A 25,265-nucleotide genomic window follows, 5' to 3' on the forward strand; every position below is an offset into this window, starting at 1 on the left:
TAAGAGAATGGAGTTTTGATCAGAAAATTTGTTGGGCGGGAAAAGATGATCTCCGATCTTTGACTGAAAATCATCGTCTTTCCGCCCGCTTGTTTATATATTTAGTGATTTTTATAAATAAATTGCTTTGTCGTGGAGAGATATGTGTGAATTTAGTGTGTTATGCAGTTGAAATTTTTATAATTAAATTGCTTTGCCAGTTTCATGATCAAACAAATAACAGAACTTTCCTCAAAAGTTAAGCTGCCTTCTATTACACTATACATCTGCAACTCTCATGGAATCAAGAAATGACTTGCCATTCAATTTTCGACCAAAATATTCCTCGTAGTACTTCTTCGTCGTAACCTGGCGAAAGATTGGCGGATTATGAGCACTGATGAGAGTGGATGCAGGGCCTAAAATAGAGTCTAGATTGGAACTGTAAAACACTGCAACCGAGAGCCTCTCTTTTGTTGAATTCACCGTCACCCTATGCTCAATGCTTTTGTAAACACCATTGCTCACTATCTGCACAGAAAATATGAAATATGAGGCACCACAAATTATATTTTAAAATTGATAAATATAACTAATATTTGAATTTTCTGCCTTAATGTCAATAAAACAATGTATAGGCTAGGTTACATGGAAATGGAATCAAAATATTGCGGGTGACTTTCCTTCTAAGTATATGAAAAGGAAACATGTAAAAACGTAACAATATATAATAGAAATATAGACAGAAATATTTTGGAAATAGGAAAAATTGAGTACCTCCAAGATGTCACCAACGTTGACAACAAAAGCATTTGGAAGTGGTTTGATAAGAGCCCATTTCCCATCTTTTCTTATTTGTAGCCCATCAGTTTGATCGAGTTGAAGCAGAATAGTTAAAGCATCAGCATCAGAATGGGGCGTAAATCCGATAGCTTTTTCCGGTTCCGGGCATGGAGGATAGTAGTTCATTCTCATCGCCTGAAAACCATCATGGAAGAGCTCCTGCATTTCCTCACTATCCATCTTTAATGCTTTTGCCAAGCAACCTAAAAGTTCCATGCTTACTCTTTTTGTTTCAGTGCTGTAAGCTTTCAGAATCTCCCTGCAACAAATACATAAAAACAAAGAAAAAATTACAGGGCTTCACATATGACATGATTAACACTTCGTCTTTTCTATTTGACAACCAAATTATATAGTCTTTTATTTTTGTTTTAGTCAACTATTTAGTTCCTTTTTAGTGTTAGTCAACTGAGTTAAATGATTTAACTAAAATAATTGAAATTTAAATCTAGTTTTTTAACTTATTTTTGGTACAAATATAAATAAAAATTACTTATTAAATTCGATGACATAATAAAACCAATTTATTTAATTTTTACTTCTCTTATTTTTTTAATTTTTTTATTTCATTTAGTTTTTAAAATTAAAAAAAAATTCTTCAAAAAATTGAAACATTGATAAATATAAAAATAAATTAAAGTCATTCATTCACTAAATCTCACAATAATATATATAATTTTTATTTAGACATTAAATTATTAGTTTAAAGATTGAATTCAAATTTATAGAAGATTAAACCATTTAATTTTCAAACATAAAGAATAAACATATCTAATATATATACACAAATAAAAAATGCATTTAAGACTTTGAATGATCCGTATAAAAAATACCGGCACCCCTCATGAGGTCAGGTGAAATTATTCTCCAAAATTGTATAAATTGTTAATTTTTAAATATTATTCGATTACTAATATTAGAGCCCGTTTGCTTAAAAAAAACAAGAGCAAATTAAAAGAGAAGAACCTGAGATTTGGAGGGAGCTTATCATAAAAAGAATTGTTTGTGATATAGAGAGGGAGGGTGAAAATGGCAAACATGTCCGACCAATCAAGTTTCTGATCCTCTGATAATACAAATGCCTGACCAAAACCTTCTGATGGATTATTTGATTCTGGTTGCTGCCACAATTTCTTCTTCTCCTCATAAGGAAGTTTGAATAATTTTTCAGTTTCTAACTTTACTCCATCTACCAATTTATTGCTCACTCCATGATTCACTACCTGCTTCCATCCAAATCTAATTAACTCAAAAATGAATAATATCACCACCTAATAGAATATTATTAACTTAAATTATTAAAAAAAACATCTTAAATATAAGGTTTAATCACTCAAACCCCCTATCTTTAAATTTTTTGTCAATTACATCTTGACGTAGGAATTTTTTCAATTTTATCTTAGTTTAGGTTTTTATATTTCAATTGTACTCCAAATTAAATTGATCGTTTTTCACTTAGAAAAAGTTGAAAATAATCTTTCATTTTTTATATTATTAATAACATTAGGATCTATTTAAAATATAAACTAAAAATGAAGGATTATTTTAAACTATTTTTTAAGTGAAAAGATGTCAATTTAATATTTTGGGATACAATTAAAACACAAAAAGGCAAATTAGAATAAAACTGAAAAAAATTCCTATATCAGAGTGCAATTGTAAAAGGACTAAAGGTGGAGAGATTTTGAGTGATTAGACCTAAATATAAAAAATATATTTTTTTTAAATTTTATTTCAATAAACTCTCTAATTTATAGTTTTTATTTTTATTTTATCAATAATTATTAAAAAGATTATTTATCAGTTCATTTCTATTTTCTCTAATATTTTTATCAGTTCATTTCTATTTTCTCTTATTAAACTATTACTTTGATCCCAAAAAAACTTTTCAAATTACATACTCCCTCCGTTCACAAAAGATAGGTTTGTTTCATTTACACACATATTAAGAAATTTAGTTTATTTAGTTAGAATAATACTAACTTCCTATAATATCCTTATTAAATAGTTAATGCGTTTCTCTTTTGTATGTATTTTTATTGATTAATAATTTAAAATTACTCATAAAGTATATATAATTTTTTTTTTCATATTGAAACTATCAAAAAGCATTAATTATTGTTGTTATCAAAGCCATTTATCACTTAAATTAGTTGACTAAAGCTAATCCAATTAAGAGTATTTTAGACATTTATCTAGTTAACTACTTTCTATAAATGAAAATAAGCCTATAAATTGAGACGAGACGCCTAAAATAAAAGCAAGTCTATCTTTTGTGGACGGAGGGAGTATAATCTTTATCTTTTTTACCCTGTATAAAATTTCCAGAATACCTGGAAGAAACCCCAGTCTTTGCAAGCAGCGTGCAACTTCTCCAACTCCGAGTCGTCCATGAAATCTCCAGAATCCATTAATCTTTGGAGGTCAATCACAGGAACCGATAAAAGAGACGACTCATCATCGTCAACCACAGGATTCTCCTGATCATCAAATCTTTCGTAGCGAGGTGGGATCTTGACGAGGCATTCTTTAGCCAGTTCTTGAACACTGCCTACTATCATCGACTTTCTTATCTTAAGTGTTTCTCTTGATGACTCCATTATTACCACTAAAATAGTTTCTGCTCTGATCCATATGAATATTACATACTCTTTTATATAGGGATATGCACAGTGGCGAAATCAGGATTTCGTTTCGGACCTAATTAACCTCTGGTTTAGTGACGGAGCCAGAATTGTTGTAAATATAATATGGCACAATTATTGCATAGTATAAACACTCAAGTTTATTTGACAGAACTTCTTCTGATATCGAATCTAATCAAAACGAATTTGTTACCTCAGTTTAGTTATTCGATTTTGTTCGACTTTTTTGGGCACTTCTATAAATTCTATCAACTTTTATGCATGTCTTTGTTGTAGGATGAGTTCTGGAAAGAAACAATATAAAAGAACCATATGGCCGTCCTTTTAATATGACAAAACTCTAAGCTTCGAATTTCTGGCACACACAAATACTTACAAAAATTAATATAGATGCTACACTATCTTCATATGTATAAAGAGCAAAATCACTCACTTCACAAATTTAAATTTTCAAATAATAGAATTAATATAACATTTAGAAATACTTATCTATTCTTCTAAAAAATGTCAATCTTAAATTTTTTTCTTTTTTCTTTTTATTTATTTTTATTACATTACAATAAAAATATCATTTATATTCTTGTCCAATGTATAACAAAATTATGAATACGCCACTATCGTTAAATCATTTTAATTAAGGGAAATTTACATATTTATCTAACAAATAATATATATATATATATATATATATATATATATATATATATATATATATATATATATATATATATATATATTTCAACATGAAAAAATTAAAAAAAAATATCTCATGTTTTTTCCAATTTTTTTTTTACCCTCCGAGTCTAAAAGTTAATGATCTTACTCTATTATCATAACATCATCATAACCTTATCATAATATTATTATAATCTTATTTTGTAAAATTATTTTACGTATTTTATCATAATATTATCATATATCATTATCATTTTTAATCATGATTTTATCATATCATTATCATAACCTTATCATAATCTTATCATTGTTTTTGCATAATTTATACAAAATTAGATAGTATTTTCATAAACAGTATTATAATATTATCATAAATTTATTATAACATTATTATATATGCAAAGTTATTTTAAGTACTTTATTATAATTTAATCATAACCTTTTATATATTAATCTTTATTATAATATTATCATAATTGTATCATAATATTATCATAATTGTGTAATGCAAAATTACTTTACGTACTTTATCATAACCTTTATCATAACCATATTATAAAATTATCATAATTGTATTATAATATTATCATAACCGTATAATGCAAACATATTTTACGTACTTTATCATAATATTTATCATAACTATATCATAAATATTACCATAATTGTATAATATAAAATAATTTTTACATATTTTATCATTAACGTTATTATGATAGAGTTATGATAATCAAAGCACCGCTTTTCTACAAAAAAATTATTTTTTTGCATATTTTTTGACTTAATAATTGAAATAATTGTCTGTAATTAATTTCAAACTGAAATAAACATCAACCATCAATATTAAAAACTGATTTACTAATCCTTCTTCAAAATCACGATTTACAAGAAATACTTTAGAGAGAGAAAGAGAGAAACAAAATATACAAATAAATTCTAGAGCAATTTTTTAATCTGAAACTAAAATAAATTGTTATAATCACCACGAGCTAAGAAAAAACTAAAATTGAATTTAGTGGAGCAGCGGAATAGAACGGCGACAATTCGAAAAAGGAGTGATGGAGAGTAAGAGAAAAAAAATGAAGAGAGTGGGAGGGAGGGAAGGAGGGAGAGTATACATACTCCCTCCGTCCCGTTTAAGAAGTCCCATATTCTATTTTGGGATGTCCCATTTAAAAAGTCCCATTATTATTTTTAGAATACTTTTCCATTAAATACCCCATTTTACCCTTATTTTAGTTATCTTAAAAGAGTTTTATGGAAAATTCCACTATCATTAATAGGGGCAACACATGAAAAAACATGAAAAGATAAGAATAATTAATATTTTCTTAATCTGTGTGTAAAGTCAAATGGGACTTCTAAAGTGGGACGGAGGGAGTAGTATTTGTATATATATATATATATATATATATATATATATATATATATATATATATATATATATATATATATATATATATATATATATATATTATAATAAAATTGGATTTTAGAATATAAATTTTAAAATTTTCTATGCATTATGATTGTTTATCTTTTGGTTATTTTTTGTTTATCTTTTTTGTTTTGATTTTTTTTTTCAGTGCATCAACATGTTTAATATAGTTGTTATATTTTTAGATTTGTTATCCATAACTTTTTTTATACAATATAACACTTTGCTTTTTAAAATAAATAAGAGAAACACGCATATTCTTCCAAATTTCATATTTGAAATATGATTTTCTACAATAACCATGACAAACTTCATGTCTTCTGCCAAGACACTATTGTTGATTCAATCGAGCAATCGTTCAACATAGATATTGATACAAGTCGTAATAAGTTAGATTATGTCAAAATACAAATGATAATAATTTTGATAAATCTTTCATACATGGTTGTAGCTATAACAATTGTTTATACTCCTATTTATACTATGTTTTTCTTTGGATAAAGTATATTAGGTTTATATAATATTTAATTTATATTTGTTTAAATTTATTCTTTCCTTGGACTATTTAAAATATAATAAATATATCGATTTGATATAATGTAATTAACTTTATTTTCATTTTAGATAATTTATATTGTCATTTTTTTTTCATTTTTTTTAATTTTTCTTATAAGATTTATATATAATATAATTATAAATTTAACATTAGACTAAGCTATGATTAGATATTTTAAATTTTGCAATCTATTTAATATACAATTTTCCTTTTTTATTAATTTAACAATTCAATTCAATATAATTTAAATTTATTTTAAAAGTTAACATAATCTGGACTCCATATAACTGTGTGAGGTCAAACTTGTAACTTTTCTATATAATAGGAGTACATCATGGAACAGAAAAAGTAGCCATTTAATCCATTTGGGAGCAAACTAGATAAACATATAGTGTAACTTAAAAAATGTTAAACTTTTATCATTTGTCAACTTTTAATCTTCCGATCATCTTTACAAATTGTATTGTGTAAATTTTAGTTAAATTTTGATTGAATACTGTTGGAGTTTTAACATTCTCGTCGATTCCATTGACGGCGGTGAAAGCCTTGTCAATAGCCAGTCGGAGGAGAGTAAGAAAGCTGCTATTAAGGTACTGATACTGATTTTGAAAGGTTCAGTACTCAAATAATCTCTTGAATTTGGATTTCAAGTCATTTGTTGTTGTCGTTGTCTCTAATTCTTCAAATAATCACTTGAATTTGGATTTAGGTTTAATTATTTAAAACCTAAATGGCTTCGATCTCTCCCCTGAATTTTATTCTCAGTTGGAAGTATTTTTTATTTTCAAATCTAATAGTTGACTTTGCAATGCAGTTGGCGTCATTAATGGCAGTGGCACATGATGGGCACTGCTACCATTCTCTTCGTTTTCTCCATCTTTTCTTCATTGAAATTACTGTTTCTCATTTTGCCTTGTATTACTTGCATTCAAAAGAATTATGGCTGCAATACTGGAAACCTTTCTTTCCCCGTTCATTGAAATCTGTAAGGACCCTTTTGTACACTATGTTCTTCTCCCCATCAAACGACGTATCAGTTATCCCTTCACCTTCAAGACCAAGGTTCGGAGCCTTCATGATTTGACTGCCAAATTGAAGGACAAAAGAGACAGGTTGCAGGACTCCGTTGGCGACGCTGAAAGAAATGGGGAAGTTGTCTACGAGAATGTTCGAAACTGGCTGTCCCATTCAGGAACAGCCATTCAAGAGGCCCAGGTGCTCGTTAATGCCGAACATGAAGCAGCCAGGATGAGATGTTTCGCCGGATTGTGTCCCAGTTTGAAGACTCGGTACCAGCTGAGCAAGAAAGCTGAGGAGAAAGCTTCCGCAATTGATCAGCTGGATCAGCAGGAAGCGGGTCTTCATCCAATTTCCCACCGTCCCCGACGTCAGCAGCATGTGGATCCATCTGTTTTTACCCTTGAAGCACTTGAATCAAGGCTGTCCATTCTGAAGCAAGTTATGGAGGCTCTTAAGGATCCTAATCTCAACAGGGTTGGAGTGTGGGGAATGGGCGGTGTGGGGAAATCCACACTAGCAAAGGAGGTCCATGGTCTCGCTTTGACAGAGAAGCTGTTCGATGATGTGGTTTTCGTTGCCGTATCTGAAAAACCTGAACTTGGAGAAATTCAAAAAATAATTGCTGGTGTCTTAGGTGTGAACTTCGACGTGGAGGATAGACTTGTCCGTGCAAGTCATCTGTTTGAGAGGATCAAAGATAAGAAGGTTCTTATAATTCTAGATAATATCTGGAAGAAAATTGATTTACATCAAATAGGATTACCGACCGGAGCTGATGGCAAAGAGTGCAAAATTTTGCTGACTTCAAGAGAGAAACGTGTATTAGTAAATGAGATGGATGCAGAAAAAGAATTCATGCTTCAAGTTCTAACTCATGAAGAGGCTTGCAGTATGTTTGCAAAGGTTGTGACTCATGCTAAGGATCTAGAATTTGTTACTATTGCCATTGAAGTTGTCAAAAAATGTGCAGGAATGCCGCTTCTGATTCAACTTGTTGCGGGGGACTTGCGGAATAGTAAGGAGTTAGGAATCTGGGAGGAGAAGTTGCAGCAACTATCCGACTTTAAGGATGAAGAAATAGACTTGAAAGTGCACCAGTCCTTAAAGTCGAGCTACAAGAAACTGATTGGTGATGAAATCAAATCATTTTTCTTGCTTTGTGCGCTGTGTGGTCAATCCAACATTCAAACAGAGTACTTGTTGAGATGCAGTATGGGTCTCGGTTTATTTAAAGAGAGACCTACTGTCAAGGATGCAAGGAAAAGAGTGTACAAGCTGATCAACGACCTTCAAGATTGTTGCTTGTTAATGAAAGGTGACATGTATGGGTATGTCAAATTGCACGACATCGTTCGAGATGCTGCTCTCTCTATTGCATGCGGAGAGAAACATGCATTTACTTGTCGAAGTGGTGCTACATTGACGGAATTGCCGGATAAGGATTGCGCTAAAATTTCTTTGCCCTTCTGTGATTTCCAAGAATTTTCTGGATCTGATTCGGAAATTTTGAAGTTTGAATGCCCAAATGCAGAGCTGTTGCTGCTCCTTACTGAAGATATTTCTTTGAAAGTCTCTAATTCATTTTTCGAAGGAGTTACGAAACTCAAAGTGTTGGATTTTACAGGAATGCATTTTGATTGCCTTCCTTCATCCATCAATTTCTTAACAAACATGCAAACCTTGTGTTTACACCGTTGCCATTTAGATAATTTATCTATCATTGGAGAGCTTAGGCAACTAAAGATCTTGAGTCTTGTTGACGCCTATATAGTAGAGCTGCCCAAGGAAATAGAACAATTAACTCGGCTCAAGATTCTAGATTTGAGCAATTGCTCGAAACTGAAAGTTATTCATGCTTATGTCTTATCAAAGTTGACCATGTTAGAAGAATTGTATTTGGGCAACGGCTTTAAAGAGTGGGAGGCCGAAGGTAACGCAAGCCTTCAAGAGTTGGAGCATTTGTCTCGCCTGACAGTTCTGGAAATGCAAGTTCTAGATCACAAGATGATACCAAAGTCTCTCTTCTTTAGTTTTAAAGTGTTGGAAAACTACAGAATAGTTATAGGAGATGTACGGAACTCGAGAATGAATGAACAATCCGAAAGAACGCTGGAGCTCAAGTTCAAAACAAACATTCATTTTGAGCCCGGGGTACTAAAGTTGTTGAAGGAAGCTGATGATCTATATTTAGATGAAGTGGGAGGAACTGAGAATGTGTTGTATGACCTTGATGGGGATGGCTTCCGGCAATTGAAGTATCTTCATGTCCGGAATGTTCCTGTGATTCAACATTTTGTCGATTCAACAAAGCTGTCTTCATGTCCGGCATTTCCCAATCTACAGTCATTGTTTCTGAATAATCTGATGAGCTTGGAGAACCTTTGTAATGGTCGGCCAACAGCAGGGTCTTTCAGCAAAATGAAAATTTTAGAAGTTAGAGATTGTAAGAGATTAACAACTCTGTTTTTGTTATCTTGCAGTAAGCAGGAAGAAATTGTTAATTTTGAGTTGACCCAGCTACGCTCCTTGACACTAAACGATCTACCACGGCTCAGAAGCTTTTGCAACAAACAGTTATCAGTTGATGATCCAGCATTTCAGGAAGGTGTATCATCAGAGGCTGAGCCATTGACACTTTTCAACAGACTGGTATGTCTATACACTAAGCTCTTGGCATTTTCAATTGCTAACTTCTTTATGTGTAAATACACAACAACAACTAACTAAAACCGTAACTTCTATTAACTTTTCCTAAACTTCTGCTAAATATTTGCTAAGCCATACATTAAACATTTTAGAGTTTTCTTTACATTATCAGCAATGTCACAGTTTTCTTCATCAGTTCTAAACAAAATGGTAAAACTAAATATTCAAATTCAATGTAATCATGAAAGCAATTTGAGATGATTTTTGTCTCATCATTATATTTGTATCAGAATCTATTTTTCCAGTGCAACATTTCGCAGATTTTCAGGTTTAAAAAAAGGATTTGGACGTGTACACCTACTTGTATGCTTTAAATTGCTATTGGTTATTTTTTCTTTAATTTATTTCTTTTCTTTTCTATATTATATAAAAGAACACCAGTTTCCATTCATCTTTATTACTATAGTTAATTGTGAATAAATATTTTCATTAATTTTGTAAAATCATTTTTATAAATTAACATTTTCTTATTAATTTAAACAAAGTTTATTCTTTGTGTTAAATGGAATTTAGTTAAAATTCTACCCAATTAAACATTTGAAATTAGTAATGGTTAAGCCAATTCAAACAAATTCTAATATCGTAAGAAAAAATTTCATTTTGATAAAAACACCCTAAGTTCATTGTTTTTTGGTTCGGTATGGTTTACATTAGAAGGTAATAAAAAAAATTATAACCAAAAGCGATATGAACCAAAAAACCAAATTTTTATAATATCAAACTAAACTGAATTTATCGATTGATTTGATTTTTTAGTTTTTTTCAATTCGATTTATATTAGAACTTAACAAAATTTATTTTATGTCCAAACTTAACCCAAGAATCGAATTCTTTGGTTCATTTTTTCACAAACCCTAGGAATGAGATTCAATTAATTTTTAAAATTTCTTATCAATACATAATTTTGGATAAAAATTAAAAAATTAATTGAAAAAAATTATTTTTTAATTTATTTGTTTATTAAATTAAAATAAATAAATAATATATATTACATTATGTTTTGAGATATTTTTGTAATTATGTTTTTATTTATTTATAATTTTTATTAAATTTTGATTTGATTCTAGTATGAATGAAAAGTTCATTCCGATAGCCAGGTGATGGAAGGAATGAAAATTCTCATTGAAGATGTTATCACATTCTCATTCCTAAGTAAATTTTGATAAAACACAGTGTCTTAAAAACTGAACCTGTGAGGCCATCGGTTTTCGGTTTAACCACCGGTTGAGTAAAATTTATAATTTTTTTTAAGAATTAGCGACTGATTTATCCGTCACCGGTTCAACCGGCTGTTTAGACTGTTCAATCAACCACCAGTTTGATCTGGTTGCACCAGATTTCTAGTTTTCTGCGTTGCTTAGTCCAGACAACTAGCTGGTCCGATATTTAATCACTAATAAAACAAACATAAACATGAGGTTAGATTGTAATTACTAATTTCTCATTGACTTTAAAAAAGTCAACAAAGGCTATGATTGTCAAAAATAAAATTCAGTTTGATCTTTAAACTAAATTTTCTTTCAAAAAAGTCAACAAATCAATAATTTTTTTTTAAAAAAATATTATATAAATACTTATTAGACCATAACATTTTTTTTGTTTTTGTTATTTTATAATTTTCTTTTAAATAAGTTCAAAATACAATTTCCTAATAAAACCCAAAACAATTTTAAGAAGTCAGTTAAATTTAATATATTTCAGTTCAGTTCGCTTTAGAAATTAAAAAAGTCAATATTTATATATCGGTTTGATTTTGAAATATAATTTATTTTGGTTCCAAACCAACCGAACAGAGTTTTGAGAAATTTAATTTTTTATAACCAAATGTTTGTTTTTCAAGTTTTAGTTTAGTTTTTTTCGGTCAGCTCGATTTTGCACCATTTTTTTTGAATCGAATTTGAATCACATTGAATTTATAAATTTTCAAACTGAAGCGAACCAGAACTTAATAAATTTAATTAATTTTTTTTATGTTTAAACTTGATAAAAGAAAAATATAAGTGATTATATCTATATATATATTATGGTTTAATAAATAATTTTGCCATTTTCTTTACACTGCAACTATACACTCATTTAATTATGTAGCATCAAACTAAGGATTATTAATTTTGTTTCTTACTGAAAATCCTATTTGCAGGTTTCTCTTCCTAACTTGGAGAATCTTACTATAACATCAGTTTGTTGCAAAAAGATATGGCAAGACCACCTCTCCATCACATCTTCAAATTTAACAACCTTGATTGTTCAGAAGTGCCAGAATTTGCAACATTTATTTACAACTTCAATGGTTAAAAGTCTTTCACAGCTCAAACAAATCGACATACGAGATTGTAAGCTCATTGAAGAGATAATTGTCACAGAGGACTCTGTAGATGATGAAGAGGAGACGGCAAAGATATGTTTCCCTAAATTGGAAATCTTGATGCTTGGAGATCTTCGGAAGTTAAGGAGATTCTGCACTGGGCATCCAACTGACTTTCAGTCTCTTAAAGAATTGTATATTTTCAACTGCACTGCTTTCACTACCTTCATTGCCGGTACCCAACAAATCAACTCAGAGGCAGACAAATTCTCAAAAAAGAAGAAGAAGAAGAACTCTCTCTTTAATGGAATGGTGACGCTCTCTTTTTGTCTCTCATGTCTCTGTTTTTCATGTTTGCAGTTATTATTTGTACTAACTGGAATTAGCATTTCAGGTTATGTTTCCTAAGTTAGAGGTATTGCATCTTGAATCCATGGGTAACTTGGCAAACATATGGCACAGTCAGCTCATGCCTAATTCCTTCTCCAAGTTAAAAGCCTTGAAAATTCGTCATTGTCCAAGTCTATTAATGGTTTTTCCACCTGACGACTTGCCCCGATTCCATACACTGGAGGAGTTGAGGATTGGGTATTGTGATTCACTGCAAGAAATATTTAAATTCCAAGAGTCGAATGCTGAAGAAGACACAGACGTTGTGGGAGAATTTAAGCTGAGAGAATTGCAAATTACCGGCCTTGACAAACTGAAGAACATATGGAATAAGGATCCACCAACAGTTTTTACTTTTCAAGAACTACATTCTGTGGCAATTTATGGCTGTGACGCGCTGAAAAATATCTTTCCAACGTCCATAGCCACGTGCCTTTCTCAGCTTCAAAGTTTATCAATAGAAAGATGCGGAGTAGAGGAAATCGCAGCGAAAAGTGAAAGCGCAGGATCAGACCTTTATTTTAAGTTTCCTCAACTCACTTCTTTTATACTTGATCAGCTTCCGGAATTAAAGAGTTTCTATTCGGGGAGGCATAGTGCCGAGTGGCCAAAGTTGAAATATTTGAGGTTAATTGAATGTGACAGCGCAATCATGTTTGGTTCAGAAGAAGAAGCACATAGAGGAGGCAGCCAACGCAATGTCTCTTTTCAACCCTTTTTTATGTTTGAAAAGGTAATTATTTCTTTTCTCCTATCAATTCATCTATGCGGCTAATAAATTTACTAGATATTTAGAAACAAATATCGGAACTTTAATTTTGAATTTAATTGATTAATGAATTTAAATTGATTCAAATTATGGTTCATGGATAAATATTTAAATATAATACACTGCATACATTGCATGCATTCCTTCATTAATTTTACTTTAGTTTTTAGCCACCAGTTTTATGGTTAATTTACTTGACTTTTATATTTATATATTGGCTAATAGGTTGAAAAAACCCTGGCCTTTCGTTTAATTTTCAATTCCACCCTGACGTTGCAATTTTTTCAATTTTATCCTATTTCGCATTTTTGATTTTCAGTTGCACCCTGAGATAAAAAAAAAAAATAATTTTCTTATTATAAGGATTAAAATATATAAAACAAATATATTGATGGATCATTTCATACTTTTTTCATATAGAAAAAATTCAATAAATCCTTAAACTTAAAAAAGTTTCAAATAAATCCATAATAAAATCTTAATTATAATTCATTATTAATTTTTAATACACCTCACTCCGCTTTCATCGGACCTACCATCACCGGACCAATCGACCAAACTCCGCTTATCACCTACCATCAGAAACCACCGGAAAGCCATCTTTTCAATAAAATAAAAATAAATAAATTAAATTTGAATTAATTAATTATAAAATATAGTTTTTTTAAATTTTGGGAGGAGCAGCTGCTCCTCCTCCGGCTGCTCCTTGCTGGAGGAGCATCTGCTCCTCCGGCAAGGAGCAGAAGCTCCTCAGGCGAGGAGCAACCTGCTCCTCAACGGAGGAGCTCCTCCTTGCCGGAGGAGCAGATCTGCTCCTCCGGTGAGGAGCTTCTCTCCTCCCAATTTTATTTTTAAAAAAAATTAATTAATTAATTTAAATTTAATTTATTTATTTTTATTTTATTGAGAAGATGGCTTTTTTGTATAATTTATAACTTTAAAAAGTATTTAGATTTTTTGATAAATATAAAGTATCTATTTTGAATATTAGCCAAATAAAAAGAGTTCAATTGAATGCCTCAGGGTGCAATTGAAAACTAAAAATGCAAAATAGGGTAAAATTGAAAAAATTGCAATATCGGGGTGGAATTGAAAATAAAAAAAAAGGTCAGGGTTTTTTCAGCCTATTAGCCTTATATATTTTGTAATAATTAGATTAACATAAAGATAATTTTAAATTTTAAATTTTAAATTTTAAATTTTGAAATTATAATTATATTTATTTTTTATAATTTATATTGAACCTATAAAGTTGAAATGGAAATTTAACTTGATTCAAGAGCTCCATATCCAAAATCTAGATTCATTTAAAATTAGCACAACAACTATGGACGTTTGTTTATTTAAAAAAAAAAAAACTATGGACATTTGTTGGAAATAATACCAAAATTTTGCTTATATTTATGTTAAGTCAGTGGTTTAGTTATGTTACTTTTACCACTACTTTAAGTGGAGAAAAACCCTTAGACAATTTAGGCATCAAACATGATAGTAAAAAAGCAAACCAGTGTTTGGATCACGTTTGATGATGATTGATGACTGAATAGAGCATAATCGAAGCTTAAATTGCTTGGAGAATCTCTATAAGCATAAAAGGGGTAAATGTCAATCATAGAAGACTGGTTTTCATTTATAACATTTTTTTATAAAAATTAATGTTTCTGTTATTTATTTTTATAAAATATATGAATTATTATTAGTCATTATTAAAAGTTAATGTTAATGTTAATGTAATAATAGAATATTAAAAGAATACATATATTGATGAATCACATTCACGTAGTATAATACCAACTTTTTGTAAATTATTCATTATCAGTAAAATATAAAATAAATCAAATAATAAATTCTGATAGAGGTTTGCTTATTTTTCTTCTATTTATTTTCTAAAATTTTGATCTCTTGCCACATGCAGCTCAATCAGAACTTGGAGCAATTGACACTACACCACAAGGATTTGCTGAGAATACAGATTGGTCAATATCCTGCCAACTGCTTTTCCAAATTACAAGTACTTCGACTGCAATCCTTAAGTCCCGAATCAAGCATCATTCTGTTTGGTTTCCTCAAAACACTACACAGTCTGGAGGAACTTGTTGTTGACAAAGGTTCTTTAGAAGAGCTATTCTCAGATGAGGATGCAGTTTATGTTCCGCTAAAACATTTGTTCATAATTAATGCCCGTAAATTAAAGCATATATGGAAGCAAGACGCCAGATTGAAACCAGTTACTCAATACCTTGAGACTCTCACAATTGAGAGTTGTGTTAGTTTAAGCAAAATAGTGCAATCAGCATCATCCTTCCGAAATTTGGTGACTCTAAAAGTAAGTCTATGTAGGAAGTTGGAAAGCTTGTTTACTATGTCGACAACAAAAACTATGGTAAACCTCACCGAAATGAGCCTAGATAACTGTGGTATGATGACTGAAGTGGTGGAAAACGATGGAGATGAGACACAGGATGAGGTGGTTTTTAGCAAATTGAAAAGTTTGCAATTTCAAAGCTTACCTAGTCTCACCAGCTTTACCCCAGGGAATCAAGCCTTTAGTTTCCCATTGTTAGAAGAAGTATTAGTTTACAAATGCCCTCAGATGGAGATTTTCTCTACCGGAGTCTTGAGCACACCAAAGCTACGATCAGTCAGAAAGTCTAAAAATTCACAGGGTAATCACTATTGGGAGGGAAACCTTAACGCCACCATCTCATATCTGTTTGTGGAGCGTCTCCTACCACAAGGGGTGTGTATTTGTTTCTAATCTCTTTAATTTAAATGTGTTAGTGTTACTTTGTCATCCCTAACTATGTTCTTACGTGAAAAACATCAAATGTCTGGTATTAATAGGTCGAAAAACGTATCAAGGTGTCCGAGTTTCCGGCTCTAAAAGAGCATTGGCATGACAAGCACCTGTGGCGGCGCTTCCTCGATGTAGAATCTCTGACAGTGGATGGGTGTGCATCATTGGCAAAAGCTCTATCAGCCAATCTGCTGCACTCATTGAACAAGCTAACAACATTGGAAGTAAGAGAGTGTGGATCAATAGAAGAAGTATTCGACTTGGAAGGAATGTCTATAGTAAGAGCTGGGTTGCTGCCTCGATTACGTGAATTGCGCTTAAGCGACCTACCTATGTTGAGAAGTTTATGGAACGAGGATCCTACAAAAATTTTGAACTTGAGGAACCTTACAGTGATCAAAGTGGAAAACTGTAACAGCTTGAAGTATGCATTTACTCAGACTGTGTCCTTGTTTCTTGTTAAACTCCAAGAGGTACATCTGAAAAGTTGTCTCATGATGGAAGGAATAATCGAAATGGAGGAACAAGTAGTGTCTGAGATCATTTGTCCTTCATTGACGAAGATTAGCATACATGACTGTCCAAATCTGAAGATAGATTTTGGAAGGAAGATAAGGCTGGGAAAGGAAGAGCTTGATATCGAAAAAAATGCACCTGTTGACCGCCTTAAGGTCAGTTAATTTGTTAAGTCCTTTCTCATTTAAATTATCTAAAACTGGTCATTCTTGCTCATAATTTGACTTTTGAATTCCTATTCTTTTCTGAGTAGTTGTTTGTGTATTAGGTACTTCCCAATTTGGAAGAGTTGTCATTAGACAGCAACTCCACCAGTAATATAGTAGACTGTGAATTTATTTCCAAAGTAAAAATTGTGGAGCTGATTTCTGTTTCAAGAAAATCATGTTTGTGTCTGATTGATTTTCTTCGAAGATTGCCTAATCTGGAAAAGCTTGCTGTCGGTAGTTCATCTCTCGAAGAGTTATTCTTTTTGGAAGGACATGATGGTGCCGTAATTCTCCCACGAATAAGTTACCATCATTATGCTGCTTTCGAAAATCTAACAACTCTAGAAGTACGAGATTTGGATAAATTGATGAGCCTCGTACCGCTACCCGTGGCCAAAAGTATGGTGCAACTTGTGAGATTGAGAGTAGAATCTTGTGATATGATGATGGAAATAGTGGAAAGTGAAGAAGACAAGACAACAGATGAGATTGTTTTCAGTAAATTAAGAAACATAGAACTTGAAGATTTACATAGCCTGAGTAGCTTCTGTCCTGGCAGTTACAACTTTAATTTTCCATCTCTGGAAAAAGTGATTGTATTAGGTTGCCCCAATATGAGGATTTTCTGTCCAGGAGTCTTGAGAACGCCAAAGCTGCATTGTGTCAAATTCCCAAATTGTAAATTCAAATGTGAAAATTATGGCGATCTCAATGCCACAATTCAGGCATCACACTTGCAATTGGTATGGGTTTGGTTAATGTCTTGTTTGAGTATTATTTTTCTCATATCATTTTAACAGTATATTCATTATTTTTTTAGGTTGGATTTCATGGACTCAAGGAGTTGAAACTCTCTAAATTTCCCATCTTAAAAGAGAACTGGCACGGTCCATCTCCGTGCAAGCACTTGAATAAAATAGAAAAGTTGGTGGTAGATGAATGTGCATCCTTCTCAAGTGCTTTATCACTAAATCATATGCGGCATTTGAAATGGTTGCGAGAGCTGGTTGTAGAGAAGTGCACTTCAGTAGAACAAGTATTTGATAATTCTAATGAATGGGGTATTATGGGATGTCTACAGGAACTGCATTTGATTGATTTGCCTAGGTTGAGGCATGTGTGGAACAAGGATAATTTGAGCTTAAAAGAGCTAAGAGTGTTGAAAGTCCAAAACTGCAGCAAATTGACCCATATATTTACAGTGTCCATAGCTCTCTCTCTTGAAAACCTCTGGTATTTGGAAGTAAAGAGAAGTTCTTTGGTGGAACATATCATAACAACAGGAGACGAGGAACTAACTCTGGAAGATAAGATTATATTTCCTTCATTAGAGACCATCTCTCTCGAGTGTTTGCCAAGTTTGTTAAGTTTTTACTCTGCAAATCAAGTTCTCGAGTGCCCATCCTTGACATACATTGATGTAACTGACTGTCCAAATATGAATTTGTTTTCTTCAACATTTTCAACTCAGCAAGAATCAAGCATAGTTGTTGAAGCAGACCGTGGAACACTTGGCATGGATATTCTATTTCCACCTATTTTTGGTGGCAAGGTCAGTTCATTCACTCCTTAGATTTTCTTTCAATATGGTATGAATTTTAATTAGTTGCTCTATTTTTCAAAATTAATTTTATTTTTATATTTTCAGGTTAATTAATTATTAAATCTCTTTATCTACATATACTTGTTCTGCATCTTGGCATTTCATTTTCATTTTAAAAATGCATTTAATTTCTAAATTTCGATTTTTAAAAAATATCCTTGTAAAATAAACGGTTAATGTCATAAAGATTCACCAACTTTACACGTTTTCTCAAATTAATTACGCCTTTAAAAAAGTGTCATATTTGGACACCACAAATCGATACACAGGGTCATAATGAAAAATGACTTCCACCTCAGTAAATTGCACTGGAGAAATTATGACTCTGTGTATCGATTTGGGAAAAACAAAAATTTGGGCCCAAATATGACACTTTTTAAAAGTCGTGATTAAATTGAGAAAAGGTGTAAAGTTTGTGAATTTTTATGACATTAACCTTATAAAATAAATTATGTTGCTTTTTCCATTTGGCCATTTTGTATTTTAGCATTTCCGTTTTCAATCCATATAGCATTTTTGTATTTATAACATATTATATTTATTTATTTCAAATTAAATTTTACTGCCTACTCTTTTTATAGGATACCTTAGTTTAACTTATTTTTAAGTTAAGTCCACTAAAATTTCAAATATAGTAAGTACGTTAAAATAAATAGATTTAACATCACTTTACTTTTATATTTAATAGAACTATAGAAGTAATTGATAAACCATATATTATCCTGAAGTATGAAATATCATGGCAGTTCAGATTATTTTATTGTTTTAATCAGCTTATTTCTTTTGTTGAATACATTGTTTTTTGTCTTTAGGTTGCATTCCCAAACTTAGAAGAACTGAGAGTAGAATGGAACGCAGTGAAAGATATATGGTCTGGAAGATTTGGAATCCCATTCTTGGGCAGACTAAAAGCCATTCAGCTTACTTGTTTTCCTGGCGAACAACCAGTTTTGCTATTTAACTTCCTTCATACTCTCCGAGTTCTGGAGATGCTTATTCTTACAGATGCTTCTTTGGAAGAAATAACCATTGGTGAAGTGGAAGCTGGCCACCAAATTCTTGCACACTTAAGATGGCTAAAGCTGTGGAAGCTGCCAAATCTTAAGCACCTGATAGAGCAAGATTCGCGACTAGCCCTGGTTATTGAACATCTGGAAGTGCTTAAAGTAGTGGAATGTGGTAGATTGGAAGTTTTAATTTCATCCTCGGTATCTTTTCAATATCTAACAGCTCTTGAAGTATCAAAATGTCATGGTTTAATAAATCTGATGACTCCGGCAACTGCAAGAAGTCTTGTGCAACTTGAAAGAATGGTTATAAATGAATGTGAAATGATACAAGAAATAATTTCTAGCGAAGCAGATGGAGTAGAAGATGAGATCCATTTGAGTCGGCTAAAATATTTTGAACTCAACAGTCTGCCACGCCTCACAAGCTTTTGCTCTGGTAGATTTAACTTCAATGTCTCATCTTTAGATGAAGTAATCATTAGAGAATGTCCCAAAATGGAGACATTTGCTCAAGGAGTTGTAACTACATCAAAATTATGGCGAGTTCAAACAGGAGAGTACGAATATGAATGGGAATGGGAGGGCAGCCTAAATGACACCATTCGAGCATTGTCTATGGAAATGGTACGTACTGCTGACAACTTTTTATGAGTAACACATACATGATACATGTACATTATGGTATTTATACCTAGAATTAAAGAATTAGTGCCTAGCTATAAGGATTGTAATAGCAAACACTGGTACAACTATTGTGACTGTGTGACCTTTCTTGTGTCATGTAGTTTATTAGCTGAAAAAAGAAACTGGGAGGAATAAGTTACTTTCAGATGGTGAGGAACTAAGAATAGTGATATCAAACCTCTAAATCTTTCAATATATACTCAACGGTTTTAGCATGTTTATCAATTGAGAGATGAGGCCAAAACACCACTGCTGCGGAGATCTGGAAGATTTTTACAGCTGATCCCATGTACAATTCCTATTGATGCTTTCATTTTGTACATGCCATTTCTGATTATCCTATGTACCAGCCTGATGGAGATGTGGGTGAAACAAAATCAATGTATTAGGAAGTGGTACTCGGCGGTGATGTTTGGGACCTTCTTGATGAATCAATGATATATATGGGCAATCCTATGCAATACTATGAATGAAGGGTGAAATTTGTTCGGGTAATTGTTTACGCCTTTAGTAAATAGATGCATGTTTCATGCAGATTGTTTGATTTGATAATCTGGTAGCTCTTCTTTGGGAACACAAAATACATCGGGGTTTATGCATGACAAGGTGTTCTTCTCTCGAGACCTCCTGGAACGGGAAAGACCCTTTTTGCGTGGACACTTGCAAAGGAAAGTCGATTGCCGTTTGTTTTTGCTTATGGGGCAGAGTTTACGGATAGTGAAAAAAGCAGTGCAGCAAGGATAAATGAAATGTTTTCCATTGCTAGAATTATGTAAGTGATCACCATTTTAATTTGCAAGTGTAATGAGTATCTATGGTTTTTTTTCTAAAATTTCTCAAGGCTAATGGCCATATATCTTTCTTCTTTTGTTATTTTATAATTTATCCTACAAATGCTGTTAAATGATCAGCTGTACTTCTTATCTAGAAAGGTACAGATGTATGGCCATTAGCTTTACTTCTTATGACCGGAATTGTCATGACCGGTTTTGACCGGATTACTAACTAGCTTTGTATTCTTTTTTATGGTTAGCGTATAGGTTGATTCTTTCACCTGTAAGCGTAATTGCTAAATTACGTAAATCTCTTGTGCTATCTGTTTATTTTGCTGTATTGCTGTTTGTTGATCAAATCCATAATTAAATACCTATCGAATGGTTTCGATTCCGCTGCGTACACCATTCCAGTTAAAACCGACCGTGATAATAATTGGTATCAAAACTTTAACAATATGTATCAATGTTACAATAAGTAAACATCACTCTTAATATTAAAAACTGAAAAATAGTCGGTTGGGTCGACCTAACCGAAAAAACCGAAAACCGAAATTGAAAACCGAAAAATGTATTTGTGAAATTAAAAAAAAATAAGTATTTTTTGTAAATAAAAAAAGTCAGAAAAAAATCAAAACTTGATAGGTAAAAGTGTAAATAAGTTACCGAAAAATGTATTTCAAGAAATCAACAGATAATTAAATACATATGGAATGGTTTCGATTTCGCTATGTATACCATTCCGGTTAAAACCGATCTATCAAAACTTTAACAATACGTATCAATGTTACAATAAGTAAACATCACTCATAATATTAAATTTTATTTTCCAATCCTTAATAAAACTAAAAGATAAGTTACCAAATTATATTCAATAGAAAATCTGCTAACATCTATGAACAAAATCTTCTTACAGCATAATATTTTAGTGGTATTCTCCTTGAAGGCTCATTATAATTAATTCCGCCATCTAATTAGTGCGACTTAGCGACGGATTTAAATCCGTCGGTAAGTAACAATTTATCTAGCGGATTTGAAATCCGTTGCTGATTTACTGTTTGCTAGTAGTGTTAAATCTGGGAGAAATGTGTGCTTTAAGTGGATTTTTCATTACCACAATAAACTCTTGTGTCTTAGACAAATCTACGTCATCTCCATCAACAGCAAATTTAAAACCAAATTAGCCACGAAATACTCCGAATGAAGTATTGCCAAACCAGATTCAGGACACAATTACTATGAATGACAGTGTGACCATTCTCTTCTCAGTTCTCATGTAGTATATAATATTAATAAGAAAACAAAATCAAATTGAAAAACAATTAGAGAAGTGTCATTTACTATTAGATAGTGAGCAACTGAGGATATAATATCAACTTGTTTTGCTATCAGAGCTTGAAATCTGAATTTTAAATATCATTTATAAGATTGGCAAGTGGGGGATTTGAACCCAACAGAATAACAAGCTCTAGTAGTAAAAAGAAAAAGGCAAAGTTGTAAAATCGTTAATTTTATTTTATTTTACATTTTCAATTTTCCATTGTATCTTAAATTAAAATTTTGGACGATTTTACTACTTTAAAGATGAAAATATTTAAAACAACTAAATATAAGGGTAATATCATTTTCTTTTGTACTTGAAAAAATCAAACAAGTCTTTTATCTTTAAAAAATAAAATTCAATTAATTTTAAGTGAGAAATTAATTAAATAAAATTAATTAGTTTTTAAAATTGTATTAAAATTTAAATAATTTAAAGCCAACATTTGTCAAAGCCTCTGACTCTGTCGCCCTCAAATCTGCCATCCAGTTCATCTTTTATGGAGGAGACAAACCCGGTCTAATTGAACCAGGTCGGCTTCCATAGAGAAGATGAACCTGTCTTTCTCCATGGAAGACGAGCTATGACTTGTCTTCCTTGAGCCTTCCATGGAGAAAGAGGAAATCGTCTTCCTCCATCGAAGATGGGCTCTGACTCACATTCGCTCGTCTTTGATGGTGGAAGACGAGTCAGATCTAGTTAGTCTTTCCCCATGAAAGATAAATGAAATTCGGTTTGGCAGATACGAGCGACGGGTTGGAAGAAAGCAACGGCGGAATTAGATGCGCTTGTCCAATTAAATATAAAAAAATTAATGAATTAATATTTATTAAATAATTTAAATTAATAATTTTTCGAATTTGTGGAGAAAAAAGATTTTTTGTGTTTATAACATTAAAGATTAATTTGAATATATGCTAAATATGAAGAATTTATCTAATTATTATCCGAGTGAAAAGAGGTCAATTTAATATTTTAAGGTACAATTGAAAGTCGAAAATGCGAAATAGAGTAAAATTGGTCGTCGTCGCCATATTAATTAAATTGTCAATTGTTTTAATTTAGGATAAAGTTGAAACACAAAAATTAAAATAAGGGTACAATGGTTTTTTCCTACGTCAGAGTGCTATTGAGAAAAAGTTTCAAGATGGCTGGTTTTTAGTAGTTTTGCCTTTTTTTTCACTTTTTCTTCTTTTTTGAAACATTGCATTTTTTCATTTTTAAGAGCCTTTTGGAATTAATGCATTCTTTAAAATTAGAGAAAATAACAAGAAAACAAGAAAAAAGACTCCACTTTTCACACAATACAATTTTATTAAGTTTGTTTACTTTGCCACTATATATGAGTGTTTTATTTCATCCAACACCACCTTTTTCTATTAACCTACACGTGTCCTACTATGCACCAAAATTAAACTCAAATTCATGAGGTTTAACCTAACCTATGGACCAATCATGAACGTCAGATTCTGACCATGACAAACAAACCCCTCCATCAAACGGCACAACATTACCAACTCTCCTCTCTTCCCCACTGTGCCATTTCCTCTTAACCTTTTTTGCTGAGGCTAAATTCTTTTTAGAAAATTTAACAGAACCAACTTCTCTCAATGTTGAACCTCAATCAATAGTGGATAAAGTAAAAGATGACCCGTTTGAAACCAAATCTTTCTCTTTGGTATTCCACATCCATCATGAGAAACGGGTCAAAAAAACTACCATTTTTTTTAAGAAAAAAGACTTCAACTTTTAATTGATGTTGCAAAATTTTATGGTGGCGGTGGACAAAATGTTAGATCTGGATGGTTCTCTTGGAATTTTCTTCGTTTTTATCATAAATTAGTTATAAAGATGAGATATTTAGAATTTAGTGGGTATTAGTAGTTCAGTACTAACATTTGGCAAAAGTTTTTAAGCCTAAAAAATGAAAAAAGAAGTGAAATTTAAAGCAGAAAAGAGCACTGAACCTGTAGTTAAGCCAAACTTTTTTGTTGAATTATGTTTATTTAGTTATTAAGCCAATTTTAGTTAAAATTTAATATTTTTATTAAAAATAACTTTTAATTTGCTAGTGAATATGAGAATGGTGATGTTACTTTTTTTATTTTTATTTTTTTACAACTATAGTGAAATTTTCGATACATATTTGGATACATATACGATACATCTCCGATACATAATTGATACATCTCTGATATATAACTTAGATCGTTCAAACATTTTTTTTTAATTTTTTTATCGATTTAATTAAATCTACTGACTAATTCAATCGGTTTGTTATTATATTTTAAAAAATAGATACATCTCTGATACATCTCCGATACATATTTTATTGAATTCTAATCGACTATATTTAATTGTAATTCGAATATATTTTTAATACATCTCCGATATATAATTTATACATGATGGATACATATTTGATACATTGATTGAATGAACTGACTAATTCGATTGGTTCGTTTTTATATTGAGAAAAGCTTATAAACATATATGTAATAATACTAATTAAAATGAAATAATTATTTCATTTTAATTAGTATTATTATATTTATTGTTTTGTTTATATTCGATCGGTTTGATTTCATGGTTTGACCGGAAGCCCAAGGTGGAAGAAAGGAAAAAAATGAGTAGAAATACAAAATATTTGATAAATATTTGGTACATATCGGATACATATGTGATACATATCTGATACATAATTTATATATATTTAAAAACACTATTGTCAAATTACGTTGAAAATTGAAAAATTATCAAACATATAATTTAATATATCGCCGATACATATATAATACATATTTAATACATCGCTGATACATTTCTGATTTGTCAAGTTCTATTTTCAAGGACTGCCATCGTTGAAGTATTATTTATAGCGTGGATACATATCTGATATATTCAAATAAATCATCGACAAATTCTATAAAATATATATATATATATAAACATGATAGACACATTTTTTTTAAATGTATTTAATAGATACATCGCTGATACATAATTTATACACGATATATATATTT

General features: G+C 31.1%; 2 protein-coding genes across 4 annotated transcripts; one reads left to right on the forward strand and one right to left on the reverse strand.

Moving 5' to 3' along the window:
* Nucleotides 1–145: 145 nt before the first annotated feature.
* LOC126665154 (probable 2-oxoglutarate/Fe(II)-dependent dioxygenase) lies at nt 146–3,465 on the reverse strand. The gene is made up of 4 exons (XM_050357867.1): nt 3,156–3,465; nt 1,789–2,045; nt 757–1,081; nt 146–510 (listed from the first exon to the last, which is right to left on the reverse strand). The coding sequence occupies exons 1-4, from the start codon at nt 3,420–3,422 to the stop codon at nt 259–261; spliced, it is 1,101 nt and encodes a 366-aa protein (XP_050213824.1). The 5' UTR covers nt 3,423–3,465; the 3' UTR covers nt 146–258.
* Nucleotides 3,466–6,516: 3,051 nt separating this feature from the next.
* On the forward strand, nt 6,517–21,258 carry LOC126687246 (uncharacterized). Of its 3 annotated transcripts, none has more exons than XM_050381750.2 (10): nt 6,517–6,726; nt 6,951–9,805; nt 12,003–12,479; nt 12,562–13,290; nt 15,242–16,066; nt 16,171–16,794; nt 16,908–17,591; nt 17,669–18,400; nt 19,264–20,085; nt 20,247–21,258. In XM_050381750.2, exons 2-10 carry the CDS (start codon nt 7,076–7,078, stop codon nt 20,256–20,258), a joined length of 7,635 nt encoding a protein of 2,544 aa, XP_050237707.1. In that variant the 5' UTR covers nt 6,517–6,726; nt 6,951–7,075; the 3' UTR covers nt 20,259–21,258. The 3 variants fall into 3 exon arrangements, with proteins under 3 accessions (XP_050237707.1, XP_050237689.1, XP_050237713.1); XM_050381732.2 differs by having other exon boundaries at nt 20,496–21,258; XM_050381756.2 differs by having other exon boundaries at nt 20,681–21,258.
* The last annotated feature ends 4,007 nt before the right edge of the window (nt 21,259–25,265 follow it).

This window comes from Mercurialis annua, linkage group LG1-X (assembly GCF_937616625.2).
Source record: "Mercurialis annua linkage group LG1-X, ddMerAnnu1.2, whole genome shotgun sequence".
NCBI classification, from domain to species: Eukaryota; Viridiplantae; Streptophyta; class Magnoliopsida; order Malpighiales; family Euphorbiaceae; genus Mercurialis; species Mercurialis annua.

Bases quoted from the DNA above. Each gene is read 5' to 3' on its own strand.
- LOC126665154 (XM_050357867.1), bottom strand. From the start codon at position 3,422: ATGGAGTCATCAAGAGAAACACTTAAGATAAGAAAGTCGATGATAGTA. The intron at 1,082-1,788 runs GTTCTTCTCTTT...TATTTGTTGCAG, and splicing joins AAGCTCCCTCCAAATCTCAG to GGAGATTCTGAAAGCTTACA. The intron at 511-756 runs GTACTCAATTTT...TTTTCTGTGCAG, and splicing joins ACGTTGGTGACATCTTGGAG to ATAGTGAGCAATGGTGTTTA.
- LOC126687246 (XM_050381732.2), top strand. From the start codon at position 7,076: ATGGCTGCAATACTGGAAACCTTTCTTTCCCCGTTCATTGAAATCTGT. The intron at 9,806-12,002 runs GTATGTCTATAC...TCCTATTTGCAG, and splicing joins TGACACTTTTCAACAGACTG to GTTTCTCTTCCTAACTTGGA. The intron at 17,592-17,668 runs GTATGGGTTTGG...TTATTTTTTTAG, and splicing joins AGGCATCACACTTGCAATTG to GTTGGATTTCATGGACTCAA.